Source organism: Motacilla alba, chromosome 1A, assembly GCF_015832195.1.
Source record: "Motacilla alba alba isolate MOTALB_02 chromosome 1A, Motacilla_alba_V1.0_pri, whole genome shotgun sequence".
Classification (NCBI taxonomy): Eukaryota; Metazoa; Chordata; class Aves; order Passeriformes; family Motacillidae; genus Motacilla; species Motacilla alba.
In genome coordinates, this window is record NC_052031.1 from 46593374 (window position 1) to 46609651 (window position 16278).

The 16278-nt window shown below is 43.7% G+C and overlaps 1 protein-coding gene across 1 annotated transcript; it reads right to left on the reverse strand.

Moving 5' to 3' along the window:
- Positions 1-61: 61 nt before the first annotated feature.
- On the reverse strand, positions 62-16140 carry STRA8 (stimulated by retinoic acid 8). The gene is made up of 8 exons (XM_038154606.1): positions 15280-16140; positions 13470-13545; positions 11957-12041; positions 11381-11533; positions 8212-8494; positions 6831-6907; positions 5048-5159; positions 62-1458 (listed from the first exon to the last, which is right to left on the reverse strand). Exons 1-8 carry the CDS (start codon positions 15385-15387, stop codon positions 1384-1386), a joined length of 969 nt encoding a protein of 322 aa, XP_038010534.1. The 5' UTR covers positions 15388-16140; the 3' UTR covers positions 62-1383.
- Between the last annotated feature and the right edge of the window lie 138 nt (positions 16141-16278).

The following is a 16278-nucleotide window of genomic DNA, read 5'->3' on the forward strand; positions in this document are numbered from 1 at the left end:
TATTAATTAATAACATGTATACTGTGATGGTATTTCTCAGGGTGGGTGCTGGAGTGAGTGGCAGGTGGTATTCAAAGAATCACTTGCAGGCCTGCACTCCTGTGAACCATGATCATGCAAGAGGAGGGATCAAAGTAACGTGTTCTTCATCCTCTCCTTAACGTCATCACAATGCTTCTAGCCCCAAAGCAATGCCAGCATGTATAAATGAAGCAACTGGGAAGACCAGGGAATGGCAAGGCTACACCTTGGAGAACTCTGAAGAGCTCTTAAACCCAAACAGGACCCCTGCAACCCCACTTTCAAACACAGCAGAGTGGCAAACATTCATCTGGGGGTGCTGCCACAGCCTCAACTGCAGGGACAGAAAGGGCGCTCTAGTGTTTATTCTTCCCTTGTACTTCAGTACTCAGCTCCATGGGTTTTTGCCTGAATGTATCATGCTTTTATGCACCAAGGCAATGCTGGGCCACAGTCCAGGCCTCTTGGACTCAGTCTAAAAGCTGGCTGCTGAAGTTGGCTGGCTGGGCACACCAGCTTTAGTTTAGGTTGTAAAATAGAACTTCCATCCTTTCTGTTTGTGATGGCTGGTAGCATGACCTCAACATAACCACTATCAGAATACAGTTTGTTCAAGTCTGCAGAGAGCCTTTAATGATAACTCAGAGAGGTGAAGGACTTTATTCAATTTCACAGCACTTTTAATTCCAAGACACTATCTGAGCAGCACTACTCATTCAAGAATTACATGTGGAAGAAGAGCACAGGGCTGATCACTCAGCTTTACACACTTCACAAAAGTAAATAATCCAAAGTGTATTACTGTGCCTGCACTTTTTTGGATGACTGGGGAGTGGGTGCTCACTGCTGCTGTCCTCATAAAGAGACAGACGAGCCTCATTCCACTCTCTGTGAGGAAATGCCTCTTTCCTGGTGAGCCCAAGATGAAAAATTGCACCAGAAAAATAATCACTGCCAGGAGGTGACTTTTGCAGGGTGCAAGTTTGAGGCCTGCATCCTGTGGAAGTGTGCGGACTGCCACTGATCTGGCCTCCCTGCTGCTCTTCCCACACCTTATGCTAGGCAAGGTCACTTAACTGTACATGCCTCCATTTCTTTGTGAAGCAAGGCTAAACATTAAATAGCAATAGGTAAAAACATTTATTAATAAATAGCTAAGACCCTTAAAACCTTTAAAAAGTATAAATTACTCAACTGATATACCAAGAAGTACTAATGAGGGAAGGAGAAGTCAATAGTAACAAACCACTTCAACACAGTGTCTCCACACTCTGCTCAGAGGTAGCTCACTGCAAGAGGTGAGGCTCCTCCCGTGCCCGGTGTACCTGGCAGGGCTTGGCAAAACATTACTGGAGACACTGGTTAGAAATCTTCATCATCGAAGGTCTCAGTACACCGCAGCATCACGGTCTCATGATCATAGTGAAGATCTTCTTCCTGAAAGGCCCCCCAAAGTCAAGCAGGATTAAAAACCAGAGGAGTTCATTGAATTTCAAATCTACAGTGAGTTGGTCAAGACCTGATGTACCAGAAAATGCAGCATGAGCCCTCTCTCCTCTCTGAATCAGCCACCAGCACTTGATGAGTACCTGAGGTGCCTGATGAAGAATGGCAGAAAATTTTCTGCCAATTTCCTCCTAAAATCACAGGGCTCCACCCTGTGTCTATTTACATCATCTAGCCAGCTGTTACTGAGTGTGGTAGCAGGTTTGTTACATAACAGGCTCTGAAGGCATGAGAGCTTCCCTGAGGCCTTAACTTCTACCAACTTCAGGCTTTGCTCCACTTTTAGCAACAGAAGGAAAGGGTCTTCTCTTTCACCAGTTTACAGAGAACAAGTGGCTCTTGAGAAATCAGAGTCTGAAAGATAAAAGTATTCATGCCTGCAGTCCATCTAGTCCACCTTCTGCATTGATGCAAGACTCTTCAGTGAAATACTGCTTTTAAAAATAGGTGCTGTTTGAAAATGTATAGCTTAAGAACCACTAAATACCACTTGCCTGTCAAGTGACTCATCTAAAATCCATAATTTTAAAAGAAAGTGTGCCTTTGAAGACACAAAGGTGCTCAGTACTATTTAGAAAAAAAACCCCACTGAGTTTCATTTGGGTAAAACCTTTGGATCTCAGTGTAAATTAACTCTTTACTGCCCTTGCTGCTAAGCTTCTCTTATGATGTGACCTTAAGACAACAGCTCTTGAAAAATTACAAGATTGCTTAACTAATCTCATCTCAGAAATATTTCTCTATCGTATACTGTAGAAGCAAGCTCCTGTTCTCATTTTGGGGTCCCTGCCCTTTTAAGAGCTCTCCCCTTTCCTTATCCAAATGATTTCCCCTCTCCTCTTGTGTGAATCTTTCTGAAGCTTTTATTCCAGTGGGGTGCTTTTATTCCAGTGAAGCTTCCATTCTGAAGCTTTTATTCCAGTGGGGTGCAAGCCCTTGGCAACCTTGAGAGCCAGGGCAGCAGCTCAAGAGGAGCTGTGCTCAGTAGCTGTGACTCTGAAACAGTGACCATCCACAGTCCAACAGGTGTAGTCATAGTTTGTACCTGGACAGTTAATCAGAAATGACAGAACATGGCAGTGGCATGAATGACCAGCAATAAATTCCATCACCTCATCAGCTCTGCAGATGAAAGGAAAGGAGACCATGGGCAGCCTTTTGTATTTCAGTGGGGTCCCATCACATGCCTTACCTTGGTACTTACTGTACTTGCTACCCACCTCTGTATCTCCTACAAGGTGTGTGCACAGTGTACTGGGACACTGCTTTATCCTTGAGATAATTTATGCCAGCGCTGCCCAGACTCCTGTGCTAGCATGGCACCAGCACAGGTACCACAGCAAGGGAAGGGGAATGGTCTGCAGAGGTTCAGTCATACCCATAAGGTAAGCAGGACGGGTTCCTTTCCCTGTCAAGTCCAGGAGTCTCTGATGCTCTGAGCAGCCCAATTTCTGGGGTAAGGTGAGTAGCCTATACTGATCTCTCTGCTGCTGCCTGAGTTGGTGTGTTTCAAGCTAGCTGGAACATCTTCTATCCCTGCTCTGCAACCACTTTCATAACTGTCTCAATCTGTTTGCTTTGAGATGGATCCGAATTTCTGCTCTCAAAACAAAAAATAGCTTGTCAGTCATATTTCCTTTTTCTACTCTTTTGCCTCTTGGCAGCACTGTCTAGATGTGTTGTTCTGCACTCTAAATCAAAACAGATTGTGACCTTCATATTATAAAGCCTGGGTGATTTCTGCTCAAAGTCCCTTTTTATTGTTTTATCACAGATAACTAAAAGTTCCTGTGTAAAAGAACCCTTTACAGTTTTTTATTTCTTTTGGATCTACACAGTAGAGTCAACTGTCAATTTGCAGTACTTTGGGCTCTTTTGCTGCTTGTCTTCCCATCACTCCCATTCTCCTAGTCTTTTTTTTAATGTGCCTCTTTAAACCTTGAAAGAGACACTACCCCTTCCTATCCCACCTCATCTGGGAGCTGTGAGATGGACTTGGGCTCACACATGAGGCAGCTCCAAGCAGAAGGACAAGATGAGACCGTGCCAGGCATGACACTCACAAAAGAAATTTAAAACCAGAAAACGCCATATCTTGCCTAAAGCTTTTCTTTCTTTTCTAGGCCTGCTGAGTTCATAGTCATTTACTTAAACACAAAAAGTTCTCTTACACAGAACATAGCTATTCACAGACCAAAGGGCTGTGGAGATGAGTCCTGGTCTCTTGACAACAGCCAGCAGAAGTTTAGGAAAAAGTGCAAGAATTGGGCCCACAGTGTGCTCTGTTCTGCAATAAATGCTTGTACATTATAGCAAACTGTGCTGTGAGGCCCTCCTGCACTGGAAATTGAATCTGTTCCTTGCCCATGGACTGATGACCCTGGAGTCTAGATGTGGTAATTCGTACATGCAAACATTTTTAATATGTTGTTTGCTCATTTTATTTAGTGCTTTCTAGTTCTTCTAGTGTTAGACACAATGAGTAGTCATTCTGTGTACTGAATCTACACCATGAACGAATAAAATGGTCTTGCAGTACCCCTCAGTCTTTTTTTTGTAGAAAAGTCCTACTCTCAACAGTATTCAATGCTTTTTCCTGTGCTTGCTGCCATTCTCTGCACCTTCTCTAGTGCTACTATCTCCAAGATGGGGGAACACAGATTCAGATAGTGGTGCAACACAAGCTTCTGCTTCGTGTTCTGTCTCAACTACCCCTCATCACCCCTTCTATTTTCCTTCAACGGAGCATCTGCTCAAGTACCAAAGGCCAGGTGGGAACTAGGCAATAGAAACCAGCAAACCAATGCCTACAGTGGAGGTACCACTGCCTCTGAACCAAAACAAGCACACTCTGCCTGAGGGGTATCTCCCTTTCAGCTCTTTACCCATGTGCAAGCTCTGAGCCACCTCCATGGCAGGGAGACAAGAAGGGGAGGAAGAACAATGCAAACATAAAGACTTCTGGCTCAGCAAATCTGCAACAGTAGGCTGAAGTTAAGGGGAAGCTCAGGAGTTTTTTATCAGCTCTTTCAAGAACATGAATATCCTGCTTCCAGGGCCTGCCAGTGGAGGGCTCAGGGCAGGGAACCTGGCTCCCAGACAAGCAGAAGGTGGTTCTAATGAGCTCAGAATGAGGCAGCTGGAGAGCTGGAAAGTGAGCTTTACCTGCTCAGAGGAGATCACGCAAGCTGTTCCACAAGGAACTTTGGTGCAAACAATAATAAAAAGAAAAAATTTACAATTCCTCATGTCATTTGCCATTTTGAATAATATTCAAAGCAATGTTCACTCACATTTAACCTCTTACAAAGGCGATCCTACTGGCCTTTTGGAATGGCACATCTAAAATGATGAACCCCATTTTGGATGAATCATCCAAAATGATGATTCTTTTTGGAATCATTCTGGACAATATGATCAGAAACACTGAATACAAAAATCCCTTTCTGACTTTGCTCCTGAAATACATTGCTCTGGAATACACTGCCCCTTCTATAAGGAATCCTTTGGCAAGGCTTACCTGGCAAAACTGTGTGTTAGTGAAGAAGAGGTGTTTTAGGAAGTCAGTGACCTGCAGATAGAGTCTCTGGTGATCCTCTGGATTTTCAGAAGTGCAGCTTGCAAATGCTGAACTGAAAATTGAATCAGATACTGTATTTAATTTTCTGTTCTGTTCTCTTTACTTTCTCTCCTCTATATTTTACTTATAAAGAAAAAAAAATTCAAATTGTTTTCAAGATGGTTCTGAAATTAAAGAAAATAGCCAAGTAAGACAGGGAGGAGTAGTGATGGATGCATTGATGAGACACTGTTTGTCCAGTGCAAGGCAGATATGTAAGAACAGAGAACAGAAATACAAGGAACGGGTGTCACAGCAAGGAGATCTGCTGATACATTACAGCACAGTAACAGCGTTTTGGGCAAAAGCAAATATCCATTTAAACCAGACAGCAGCAATGGTTATTTGGGAGTGTATTTGGTAAGTTGTTCAGAGGAACAGCTTTGACTTCTGCAAAGTTTTTGAGGTAATGCAGTAACCTGTGATCATGAAATGACATGTTAGCTATAACTGGCAGGTGTGTTCTCAGGTAACTGTGGCACAAAGCTAAGCTTTTCATTCTAGACCTCACCTCTGTATTCCTCCTGGGATTTTACAAAGTTCTGCCATCACACCTCTGTCCGGAATTACAAGGTGCAGAACAACAGGCAAGAAAGAGAAAACAATAAATGTTGACTATTGAAATACCAAACTGATTTGGGACCTAAAACAGACTTTAAAGATTATAGTAATACTTTGCAATATTAAGGAATACTTAATCTTATTTTAAAAGTAAATGGAAATTGTGACCTAATAAATGTTATTTTGTAAATAAGTATTTGTTAAGCTTTTTCATCCCTTTAAAATTATTTTGATCATCAGCCAAAACAACCTTATTTTAATTTATTCCCTTCTAGAAGCGCAACCTGGAATGGTGGTGAAAGGAAGAGATTCACATTAAAGATCACTCTAAATGTTAAAAAATAAGTAGAAAATGGTATTAAACCCCCACAGATTAAAAACACTCTTTGCAAAGAGAAACAATCTTAACAAAGACTAAGTAGCAAGAATACATAAAAGATGAATCATAATGTGATTTTCTTCTTGAGGAAAACAATGCTTTTCTTTCTTTGCTCTACTGGGAAAAATCAAAGGCAGTGCCAGCTTTGTATCTGACATGTTCTCTTCTAGGTCACTCATCTGAACTGAAGAGGAAAAAAATGTTATTATTTAAAAGGTCCTGTGTTTCTTTGGTGTTACTGTTCAGGTCAACCACACTTTAACCTGATCACCTCCATGTGACTGAATTAGGGTAAGACAAGGGAGAAAATGTTGAAAAAATATCATTTTTGTTTCATTAAATGAGAGTATGGCCTATGATTAGCTGGTTTATTAGGGAATGCCTCTTGGTCCTCACAGGCCTGGTAAGTGAGAGAGAAAAAGAAAACATTACAAGCATTGTAAATTTAAAAGACAGAAAGCTGTGCAGAGTGGCAAAGAAAATCAGAAAGATCCCAGCTATCCTGAAGTGATGAGGCTCCTAGTAAGGAGATTCTTAGTGATTCTGGTGTAAATGACCATTAGTTGTTTCACTTTTTCCCTTTAGAAGGAAGTATTATTCTGAGCACAGTTGCTGGAGCTTGCTATTCCCACCATTTATTAAAAAAGAGAGTTGTTGTCTTACTCCACAGAGCACTTGCTGTGGACTGCTAACAGTGGGCTATGAATGTACCGTGTCTACCAAAAGGGAGTGTTTGTAATTTACCTCTGGCTGGACAATCCCTGAGCCTTGCTTCTGTCAAGGAAACCAGCAGCAACATCAAATGCATCTTCAAACATCACCTAGCAGAGAAATCACTTCAGATGTCAGCATATCCAGCCACCTAAAGAAGTTTTACCTAGGGCATAATTTTTAATAACGAAGTCTTCAAAAGCACAATATTATTTCTTTACATGTAACAGGTCTGGTTACAGCTGGAGTAAACCAAGAGATTTTGTGGAGGCGGGAACAATGTGGAATAACTGTATTTCATGGCTAGAAGCACAAGGTCAGTCCACTCCCTTAAGCCTGTGCTTCAACCTCTAGGAGTTAGACTTCACATTACATCTCCAAAAAGATTGGTAATGATGAATAGAATCATGTATGAACTGATACATGAATTGTATCAGTGCTTTAGAGTCTCGACTGTGGACTGCTACTTATGGCTGGAGATCTCAGCTGCACCAGCCAGTCTCTCCAAAACTGACTCCAGTTAGGCAAAGGAGTTTGGATGCTCCTTGTGCCAGACCACTAAGCTCGTTAGTTCACTCTGCCATCATGCAGTTCACACACTTTCTGTGCCAGAAATACTGTACAGGGAACATTCCCACTACATTCCTAAGGCAACAAGCAATATCAGTTGTGTCCCATGGCTCAAAAAAACATGCCAATGCCATTTACTTACATGCTAACCATCTGTCCCTTCCTTGCAGCTAATGAAATTACACATACCTCTTTGAGCAGCTAGTTACTTCAGCAATCACTGCTCCAGGAACCATTGATAGAACTGGCTGTTATTTACTCAATCCCTTATTAATAAACGCTCTGGTCTACTCAGTCACTGACTTCTTGGCTCTGCAGAGGTGCATGGTACAGGCAGTCATTGGCCCTATACCACTGGGACTGTCTAAAAAGACTTTCTCTTTGCTACCAAGTGCTTTGATGAAAAAAAAACAAAAAACAACCACCCAACCCAAAACACACCAGGCTTTGGCAAACTAGGTATCCCTTCTAGATTTAGATCCCCTGTGCTCTTAGGAGAGTGTGCAGAGCACAGTAACTGTGTAATTCTTGTTCTTGCTCTCTATCCCTGGAGCAAGGTGGGATCAAATTTAACTGTTACCTAGCACAGAAACTCCACAAGTCAGTGGAGACTAGCAGGATTACTACCACTGCACTCCTGTAGCTCACTAGATATCTCACCAAGAGAAAATTTGGTGCAGACATTTACTCAAAGACTGCTTATTGCCTCCATGTACGCAGTCAAGTGATCTTGAGAAAGCTTAGTTACAACTACTGTATGTTTGCAATTAAAAGCTGCAGAGCCAATTAGCATCTGAAGGCTTGGAGTTTCAGAGGCAGACTATGAATGTTGCTGAGCACTTACTTCCTCTGGTGTGGAGACTGAGGAACCACTGGCTTCCTCACTGTTACCTCCGCTGTCCCTCACACTACCTTCAGTGCAAGCAGGCTCTGGGCAAGCAGCCTTGGGATCCATGAGGAAATCTCTCTGGCTACAGTACTGCAAGATGCTGTCCCTGCTCTCTTCAGAAAGCTCTTGCCAGAGATGGGAAATAGCTGTGGAGACCTCAGGAAGAGGCACCTCTCCAGTGCAAACAATTCCATGCTCTATCAGCAGGTCCACTGTGTGCTTATAAAAATACAGGTATCTGGAAGGAAAGGAAAGGAAAGGGAGTATCTCTTAAGAGCAGGCTATAAGGCAGCCATCTACTGAAAATCAGCAGGACACCGGGGAGTAGCTGTGATCCATAACTACTTCACTGACTCTGCCTCCCAGACTTCATCCAATTACTGAATGGTGCCCAACTCTGACAATTTCACCTGCAAAAGGCAGGCTCCAGCTCCAGCCTCAGCAGGACTGCCTCACAACAGAAGCTCCAGGCACTGCAGGTTGTACAGGTTGCACGAGCAAACCTCATTCTGGAATTTAACAAATTTTCAGTTACTTGCCTTTGTATCCTGACCCTTTTGCACTGCAAGTCACTTTTTATACACTTACTGGGGTTGCACTACTAAAGCCCTGGCTGAGGTCGTATCCTGATCCATTAGGTACTGCACATTCCGACAGAAAGACACCGCCCCAGGTCTGGATGCTCTGACTTATGCATGAGAGCTCCATTTCCTCCATTTTACATGGAAGGAAACACATCCCTAACACTGACTTCCATGCAGTCTGCAGTGAAACTGGTGGTGGAACACAGGGGTCATAGTTTCAACCCAGTGACTAAATCTCAGAACAAGCCTGCTTCTTCTGTTAGCACTGTGTGGCACAGCAAACCAAGGATAATAATGTCTATTTCAGAAAGCAGCACTGAAGGTTATTTTACATTAATTAAATGCTTAGAGAGTCTCAGACAAAAATAAAAAGATCAAAGGACTGTAAACCAAGAGCTCTATAAACAGCAATCATTGTTACTATGTTTGGTCTCAAAATGATTCCTAGGAAGATGTCCCACATGAGCACACTTCCTGATTAACTGAACAGTATTGCATGAGAAAGTAACTCAAAAGAGTTACTTTCTTTTTTATTTATAAATATTTGTTCCAGCAAACCAATATTGAAAATATAATTTTGTAGGCAAACATAAACCTGTTTAAACCCAAGTCTCCACCCTCTGGAGTATTTTCCACCACTGCTGGAGACAAAATACCAGAAGGGGCATAAGTGTTCTCATGTAAGGTATTGCACTCACTAAGGTTTCTAGATGTCCAGCTCCAAACAAAGGACCTGGAATTCCTCAAGCAAAAGAACATGAACCACCATTAAACTGCTCTGCTAAAGAAATTGAGCTTGAAGCATGAGTCAACTATTTCCTTCCCAGCTGGAAGGAGAGAACCACATTTTGCAGTGGACAGAATACTGTGAAGTCCTACCAATGTATCTCCTGCTGCTGAACATAGGAAAAAAATAGTCAGTTGAAGCTCAAAGCATTTCTGATGCTTCCCAAATAATGTGATTAAATGATCACCGAAAGGCTGTTGCTTTCTTTGCTGAAGAGTCCTTGTCGTTTTATGCCTGTTATAAAAGGTCATTTTTGGACAAGAATTAGCTACAAACCAATGCAATTTGCCCTAGGACTACAGGATAAGTGCCAGAGTCTACACTACAGGCCCTGGTCTGCCTGGTCGGTAAAGAAATTAAAGTCAGGTGTTTATGGCTCTGTCGTGCAGTCTTTGATGACACAGATTTTTCTAATCCTGAAAATCTTGATTCAGCACATTTCAAGGTCTTCTAAACGACACCTTAACTACTGCCGCCTCCAATTCTAACAGGAGCAAAAGCAGGAGCAGGAGTGGGAAGCTGGTGCCATCTGCTGGTCCAGCTGCAGTCTCCTTTTTAAAGGAAAAACCCGGTGATTAAAGGGGTTTCTAGAAATACACAGCAGTTCAAAGCAAAAGAGAAGAAGGAACTGCAGAAGTTTTTGGTTGCGGTGGTGATGCCATGGAAGAGGATGCCAGCTGCAGCTCTGGATTCTCCTGCACTGCATGCTGTTAACTGTGGAATGGTTAGGGTGAAATTCACTGCTTGATGGTATAGGATACATTACACATGCATCTCTTTCTCATATCTTGGCAATCAAATAATAGCTTATCCTGTTGGAAATGCAGGATAAAATATCTAAGTACCTCCTAGTGCTGTCTGACAGGAAAGGAAAAAGACCTAGCATTATGGAGTATAATACTCAGTTTTAAGATATCACTAACTTCAGAAAAAACCCAGTAATTTTACCATTATGACTTCCAAATAAAATATATGGACAACTGACATGAGAACAGTAGTCTTTGACTTTTAGGTCCTGCATCATGCATTTAGGAGCTTAAAGGGTTTACAGACTCACATCCACTAGCTCTAAGTGTAACACATGAGTGTTTAGGTTCCCCCCTTCCCCTGTGTTGCAGGATGCATTCTGGTATCTTCCAGACAACCACTATTCTGCAGCCCAGAGGCTGAGGATTGTAAGATCTTACCAGGCTGAATCCAGCCTTACCCTACTCTGATCCCACTAGAAAAGTACTCCAAGCTGCCAGAAGCTAAGGGTCTGCTTCTGGAAGTGTTCAAGCTCCTCACAGCAATGCCATTAGAGGAAGGATGAGCATCACTGTGAGGAAAAGAACGTGGTTACCTCTGGTTCCTGCACCTCCCTGGAATAGCTAGACTCTTGGCAAATTCATCTGGTGCAGCAATTCTTACCCTTCTAAAATCTAGCCCCATGGCAGGGGTACAGTGGTAAAGTGTGGCAACACAGGGACTTGAAAGAAATTTTCTTCTTTTTCTTAAGGGGTGAAAAATCCTCAGGGATTTACCAAGGCCTGAAAAGCTGGGAGCTGCTACTACTCTAAGAGTCCATCCATGTGCAAGCTGCAGGGACTTAGGAAGTGATCAGCTTCATCACCAGCAGGGCCAAAGTTGCTGGCACAAGGCTTCTGTGAGGCAGACACAGGCTCCAGCAGGGCTGCATGAATGGCAGTGCCTGGGTGCACAGTGGTAACTGCAAACAAACTAAAAACCTGAAGGCAATGTGGGGTGCACCTACCGTTCAAATTCCACTAGATCTGGGGATAAAGTGTCTGAAAACTGGATGAATTCTGCCTTCTCATATTCTTCCTGTGTTTGTTTTTCACATTCTTGAAGCAAATACCAGATGGCAGAGTCACTTTCACTCATATCTTCTGAGGCTGATGTAGTGCTGGAAAGAACACAAGGGAAAAAAAGCCACATGAGTAACTTCTCAATTGGATTAATAATGCCCTCATCATGGTGACTCCAGAGCCTAGGGGCATTCTTCCCAAGTCAGCTTTTTCCTCCTTCTTTTGCTTTTAAGGCATGAGACATCCTTGCCAGAGATCAGCTACGTAGAAGGGGAAAAAAATATGAAAAAAATACAAAAAAAATACTGTCTAGAAATGAGACCAACAACATGCTTGTTTGTTTAGAATGTTTGAGCGCTCCATGGGATTACAGTGGTCCAGATGAAACCTCTTTGTCCTTTCCTCATGAGGAAAAACCTCTGCTTGGAAATACAGTAGCAATGACAAGGAGTTTCAGAGATGCTGGGATGGAAGCAAGTGCAGAATATTATCATCTTTTCTTGACTGGTACAAGCCCTTACCTCTGACTGCCGAATTGCCTCCTGACATATTCCTCCCTGACTTCCTCCAAGCTGGATGGGCTCCCATCCTCCAGACTGCAGCTCGCTGTTGTCAGCAGAAAGGTTACTGTCACATCAATGGCACTCTGGGCTTCTCTCTCACCCTCAGCCCCAACCAAGCAGAATACTGTCAACAACTGGTTCTTCACAAGCCAGAGCTTTTCATTAGGCAAAAACGATGTGAAAGGAGAAACATCTGTCTCTTCTAGAACATAACTAGCACTACAGGGAGTTTATGAACGCTAAGGAACCTGGAATCAATGCCTTCTTCCTAACACTGATTTTAGAGAACTGATGGTAAAAACAACCTGCAAATCAAACTCCGGGCATGCACTAGTCAATACAGTATTTGATTACCCTACAATGAACAAATTGCATGTGAAAAACCCTGACATCCAGCCCGTGATTCACAAGCAGTATGGATTTTACACATATGCAAGTACAAACAAGGGGAAGCTTGTCTCAAACTCCCCTCAACCAGCCTCCCCACTTGTTATCCTTTCAATTTTGCTCTGTCAAACTATTCTTTCCACCTGTGACTCACTTTTATAGGTTACCCAAGGATATGGGTTCAGATGAGGTTGTTAATTTTAAGCACTTAGACTTCTAATTGATTCAAATTATTGGAGGTGCAAGTCACACGAATATCAGGGTTTTTTTTCTAGCTGACAGGAATTTGGACACTTGAAGGGACAAAAAAACATGTCCAAAGCCTCTGTGCTATCAGCCCCTAGTCCGGCTTGCTGCTAGCAGAGGCAGTGGCCGGCAGCACTAAACAGAAGGCACGTTGCTGGGGCGTGAGGCCCCGCAGCAGGAGCTGCCACAGGTGCAGACAGTACCTGCTGCCAGTGTCACCGAGGTGTCACTGGCTGTAGGAGAGCAGGGCATGGGGATGGCCCCCCAAGCTGAAAGAAAAATCTGCAGCATCTCTCTTAACCATTTATATCAGAGTACACTCTTAACCAGAGGCTTCCATTTCCTACCCTAGGAAAATGTTTTACCTCACACCACAGCGGGCTGTTGTGCACTCTGAGCTCTGGCAGAGCTGGCTGCCGGTGACAGCTGTGACTGGCACTGTGCCACACACACACCAGGAGGAGCGCACAGCTCCTGCAGGCTCCGGGTGGGAGCCCAAGGATCCAGCCTGGGGACCCATGCCAGCCCCACACCTGCTGGGGTGAAGCTGCCAAGGTACTCAGGCTGGATGGCCTGCTGCCACGGGATAGCAGGAATTGCTTGTTTCCTCTCCTCACCTGGGCTGGGGAGGGGTAGGAAAGGCTGAGTCAGAGGGGGATTTCTGAGACAGACACAGTGCTCAGTGGATTGACAAACTTCTCACTGTCCCTTACTTATTGCTATGACAGCTGGCTGCAATGCTTTCATGGGCTCAGCTGTGTAGCTCTGTCTCTATTTAACAAATACATAAAAACCAAGTCCAGGCTCTTTGTCCAAGCAAATACTTGCATACAGTTACCTTTCATCTTCAGCAAAGAACACAAGGTTTGCTCCAGCTTCTGGATAGATGTCTTAGCCTTACGCAAAACCTGATACTAAACATAAGAAGAAAACAGAACTGATTGTTCTCTGCTCTAACTAGATCCATGTTTTAACATGCCTTTGTTGCTTTGCTTCTCCTTATGTTAACCTTCAGTCATTTCCACGTCTCTGTGAAAATATATTGTGGAAACAGTGTTGTTTCACTAGCTACCCTTATACATATGAAAAAGGGGAAAGAATTAATAAAAGAGTAAACTTCAATAGAGAATATAAATATTTGGGTATCTACTATGCAATACATACACATAACGCCCAGTCACACAGACATTTGCTACTTAACTCAGATCTTTTTTCATCAGCAAATGGTCTTGTTTGGATCGTTCTCTTCTTGGAGCATGTCCAGAAATACCATGCTGTGAAGTCTTGTTGGATGCCTACCAACTTAAGGCACAACATTTTACTAATGATTTCCCATGATACTTTTGCTAGGAGAAGCCTTTGCCACGTTCTATATTGCTGTAACCTGGATTACAGCAGCACAAAACACGGCAAAGGCTTCTCCTAGCAAAAGCCTGGACTAACAGGATTAACTTCAGCGCTGCACATCATTGCTCCATCATCTACACCAAATACAACTGAAAACATACGGCCAGTGCATTTAAACATGCACACCTCCAAAATATTTCAAGATTTTTGGGCATGGTGAAACCATCCATATCTACCTTGCAGAGCTTTCGTGCTGGATATTTTAGGCAAGAACCAAGCACTAGGATTACAAGCAACCTTCTGTATCAAGACTTTTTAAGATAATAAACTTCCTTGGCTCCCAAGAGTCACACAAGGGGCACAAGACACTGTGAAAAAGCAATTTCAAGAACTGGCATGTGAACGCAGTCCCCTTAGACCCAGCAAAGGAAGTAGTTGTTCAGTGTTGCCATCTGAGATCCTGCTGACTTCAGGTTAGCTTCTATTTTGCTCACCCTACGGCAAACTGAACTCTTACCTCTACCTACATGAGGGCTAAGGGACTCAGCAGGCACAAGCCACACAATAAGTGGTATTTAGCATATTCAAGGGACAATTCCTGTCCTAAACAATCATTACTCCCTCTACTTTACAAACTGGAAAACTGAAGGTAATCAGTGGAACTAAACAAACCAGTTGCAGGGTTGGGTAGATACTCCTGATGTTCGCTCCTCTGTCTCGAGCATGGTAATTTTAGTCTTTTCAGCAGTATTTTAAGTAAATTTCATCTTTATAAACAATTTTGCTTAAATAGTTTCTTCCTTTATTTGAGACCAAGAAACAGTACTAGTGCTTGTTTTTATTCCTGAACTTATTTTTCCACTGTCTTGAAGACAAAGTTCACCTCATAAAGCTGAATGAATTATTCCTTTCCCTCTAACTCCTCCTGCCCCTAAACTCACTGTACTGATCTCAGAACAAAATGCTGCGACATCAGCTTCGTCATGGGATCCCTTGGTTTGTTTCCAAAATACTATAAAAGAAAATGCAAAGCCATAAAAATGCTGCAAAAAGCCTGTAAGAAAAGTACAGATAAGGCACATGATAAACTCATGACCCAGCAACTACAAACTGGACAACTCGCTTAGGCTGAGCTGGCAGCTTTAGAGAGATCCAGGAAAGGTGCATGCAGTGAAATTACACACATACTGGCACCCATAAAGACACAGAGTTCATCCTCATAGACTGAGCCTAAGCCTGGTTCTACGGGAACATGCTCATGTATGACAACGATGCAGAGAGAAACAGTCACTGTTCCGCACCTTGGAGGCACAGCTGTCTGACTGGGACAAAACTCTTCCCCGCAAGCTGCTGAAGAGTCTTGCCAGAGGAACCCAGTGGTGTGCCTGTGGCAAGTGCTGCTTTGCCATGCAGTGCTCTACCTCTCGCAGGTGTCTCGGGGGATTGAGACTCACTTTGGCATGTGTCTTCCTACAGTCTCCAGCTGTGCCTGTTGAAAGCTGCAATGCAACATTTATTTATACTGAATAAATATCTAAGTGAAGGGAAAGAAATCTTACAGCCTGCACAGTGGATAGACAAAAAGAAAAAAAATCTGGCTGACAAGAGCTTATCTTTCTGTAGAAAATCATGGAGTCTGAAATATTTTCTTTGCCTGAGAGATACCTGCCTGTTAAGTACTTACTAAAACCTAATTCACCACTAACAATTAACAGCAACCCAGCTGAAGCCAGCCTCCCATCTCCTGCACCCTTCCCTACAATGATTTATGATTCATTTCCATGGAAAATCCAGGGCTTGGCTTCACAAAGCACTAAGACTCCTCTGCTCCCACCGATGTTGCTAAATGACAGGCTTCTTTACAACATATATTCTTTTTTCCCAATAAACTGTGACACATTGGTGTGGGCAACGATACCAGACATACTCTTACACGAGAGGGCCAGATCCAGGCCCAGCCGGGCCTGACACAGCCTGAGGCACCCGCCTGGAAAGCCCTTCCCGGCTTTCCACTGGATTAATGCCCCCTGCCTCGCTACCGACCGCAAGCACAGCCCAGAGGTAAGAGTGCCCGCCCCTGCTGCTCCTTCTGAGGTCGGGAGGCACGGGCCGGCCGGGGGAAGCCCGTGAGGGGCCGCGCCGGGAGCCTGTGGAATGGCCCGCTGGCGGCGCCTATCACTCGCTGCATCCATCAATCAACCACCGCGCCCCGCCCCGCCCGCCGCGCCTCTGCCGCCCGCGCCGAGCAACACCAGCCGCACGTGGCGGGCGGCCAATCGGCACGCAGCCGGCGCCCGGCG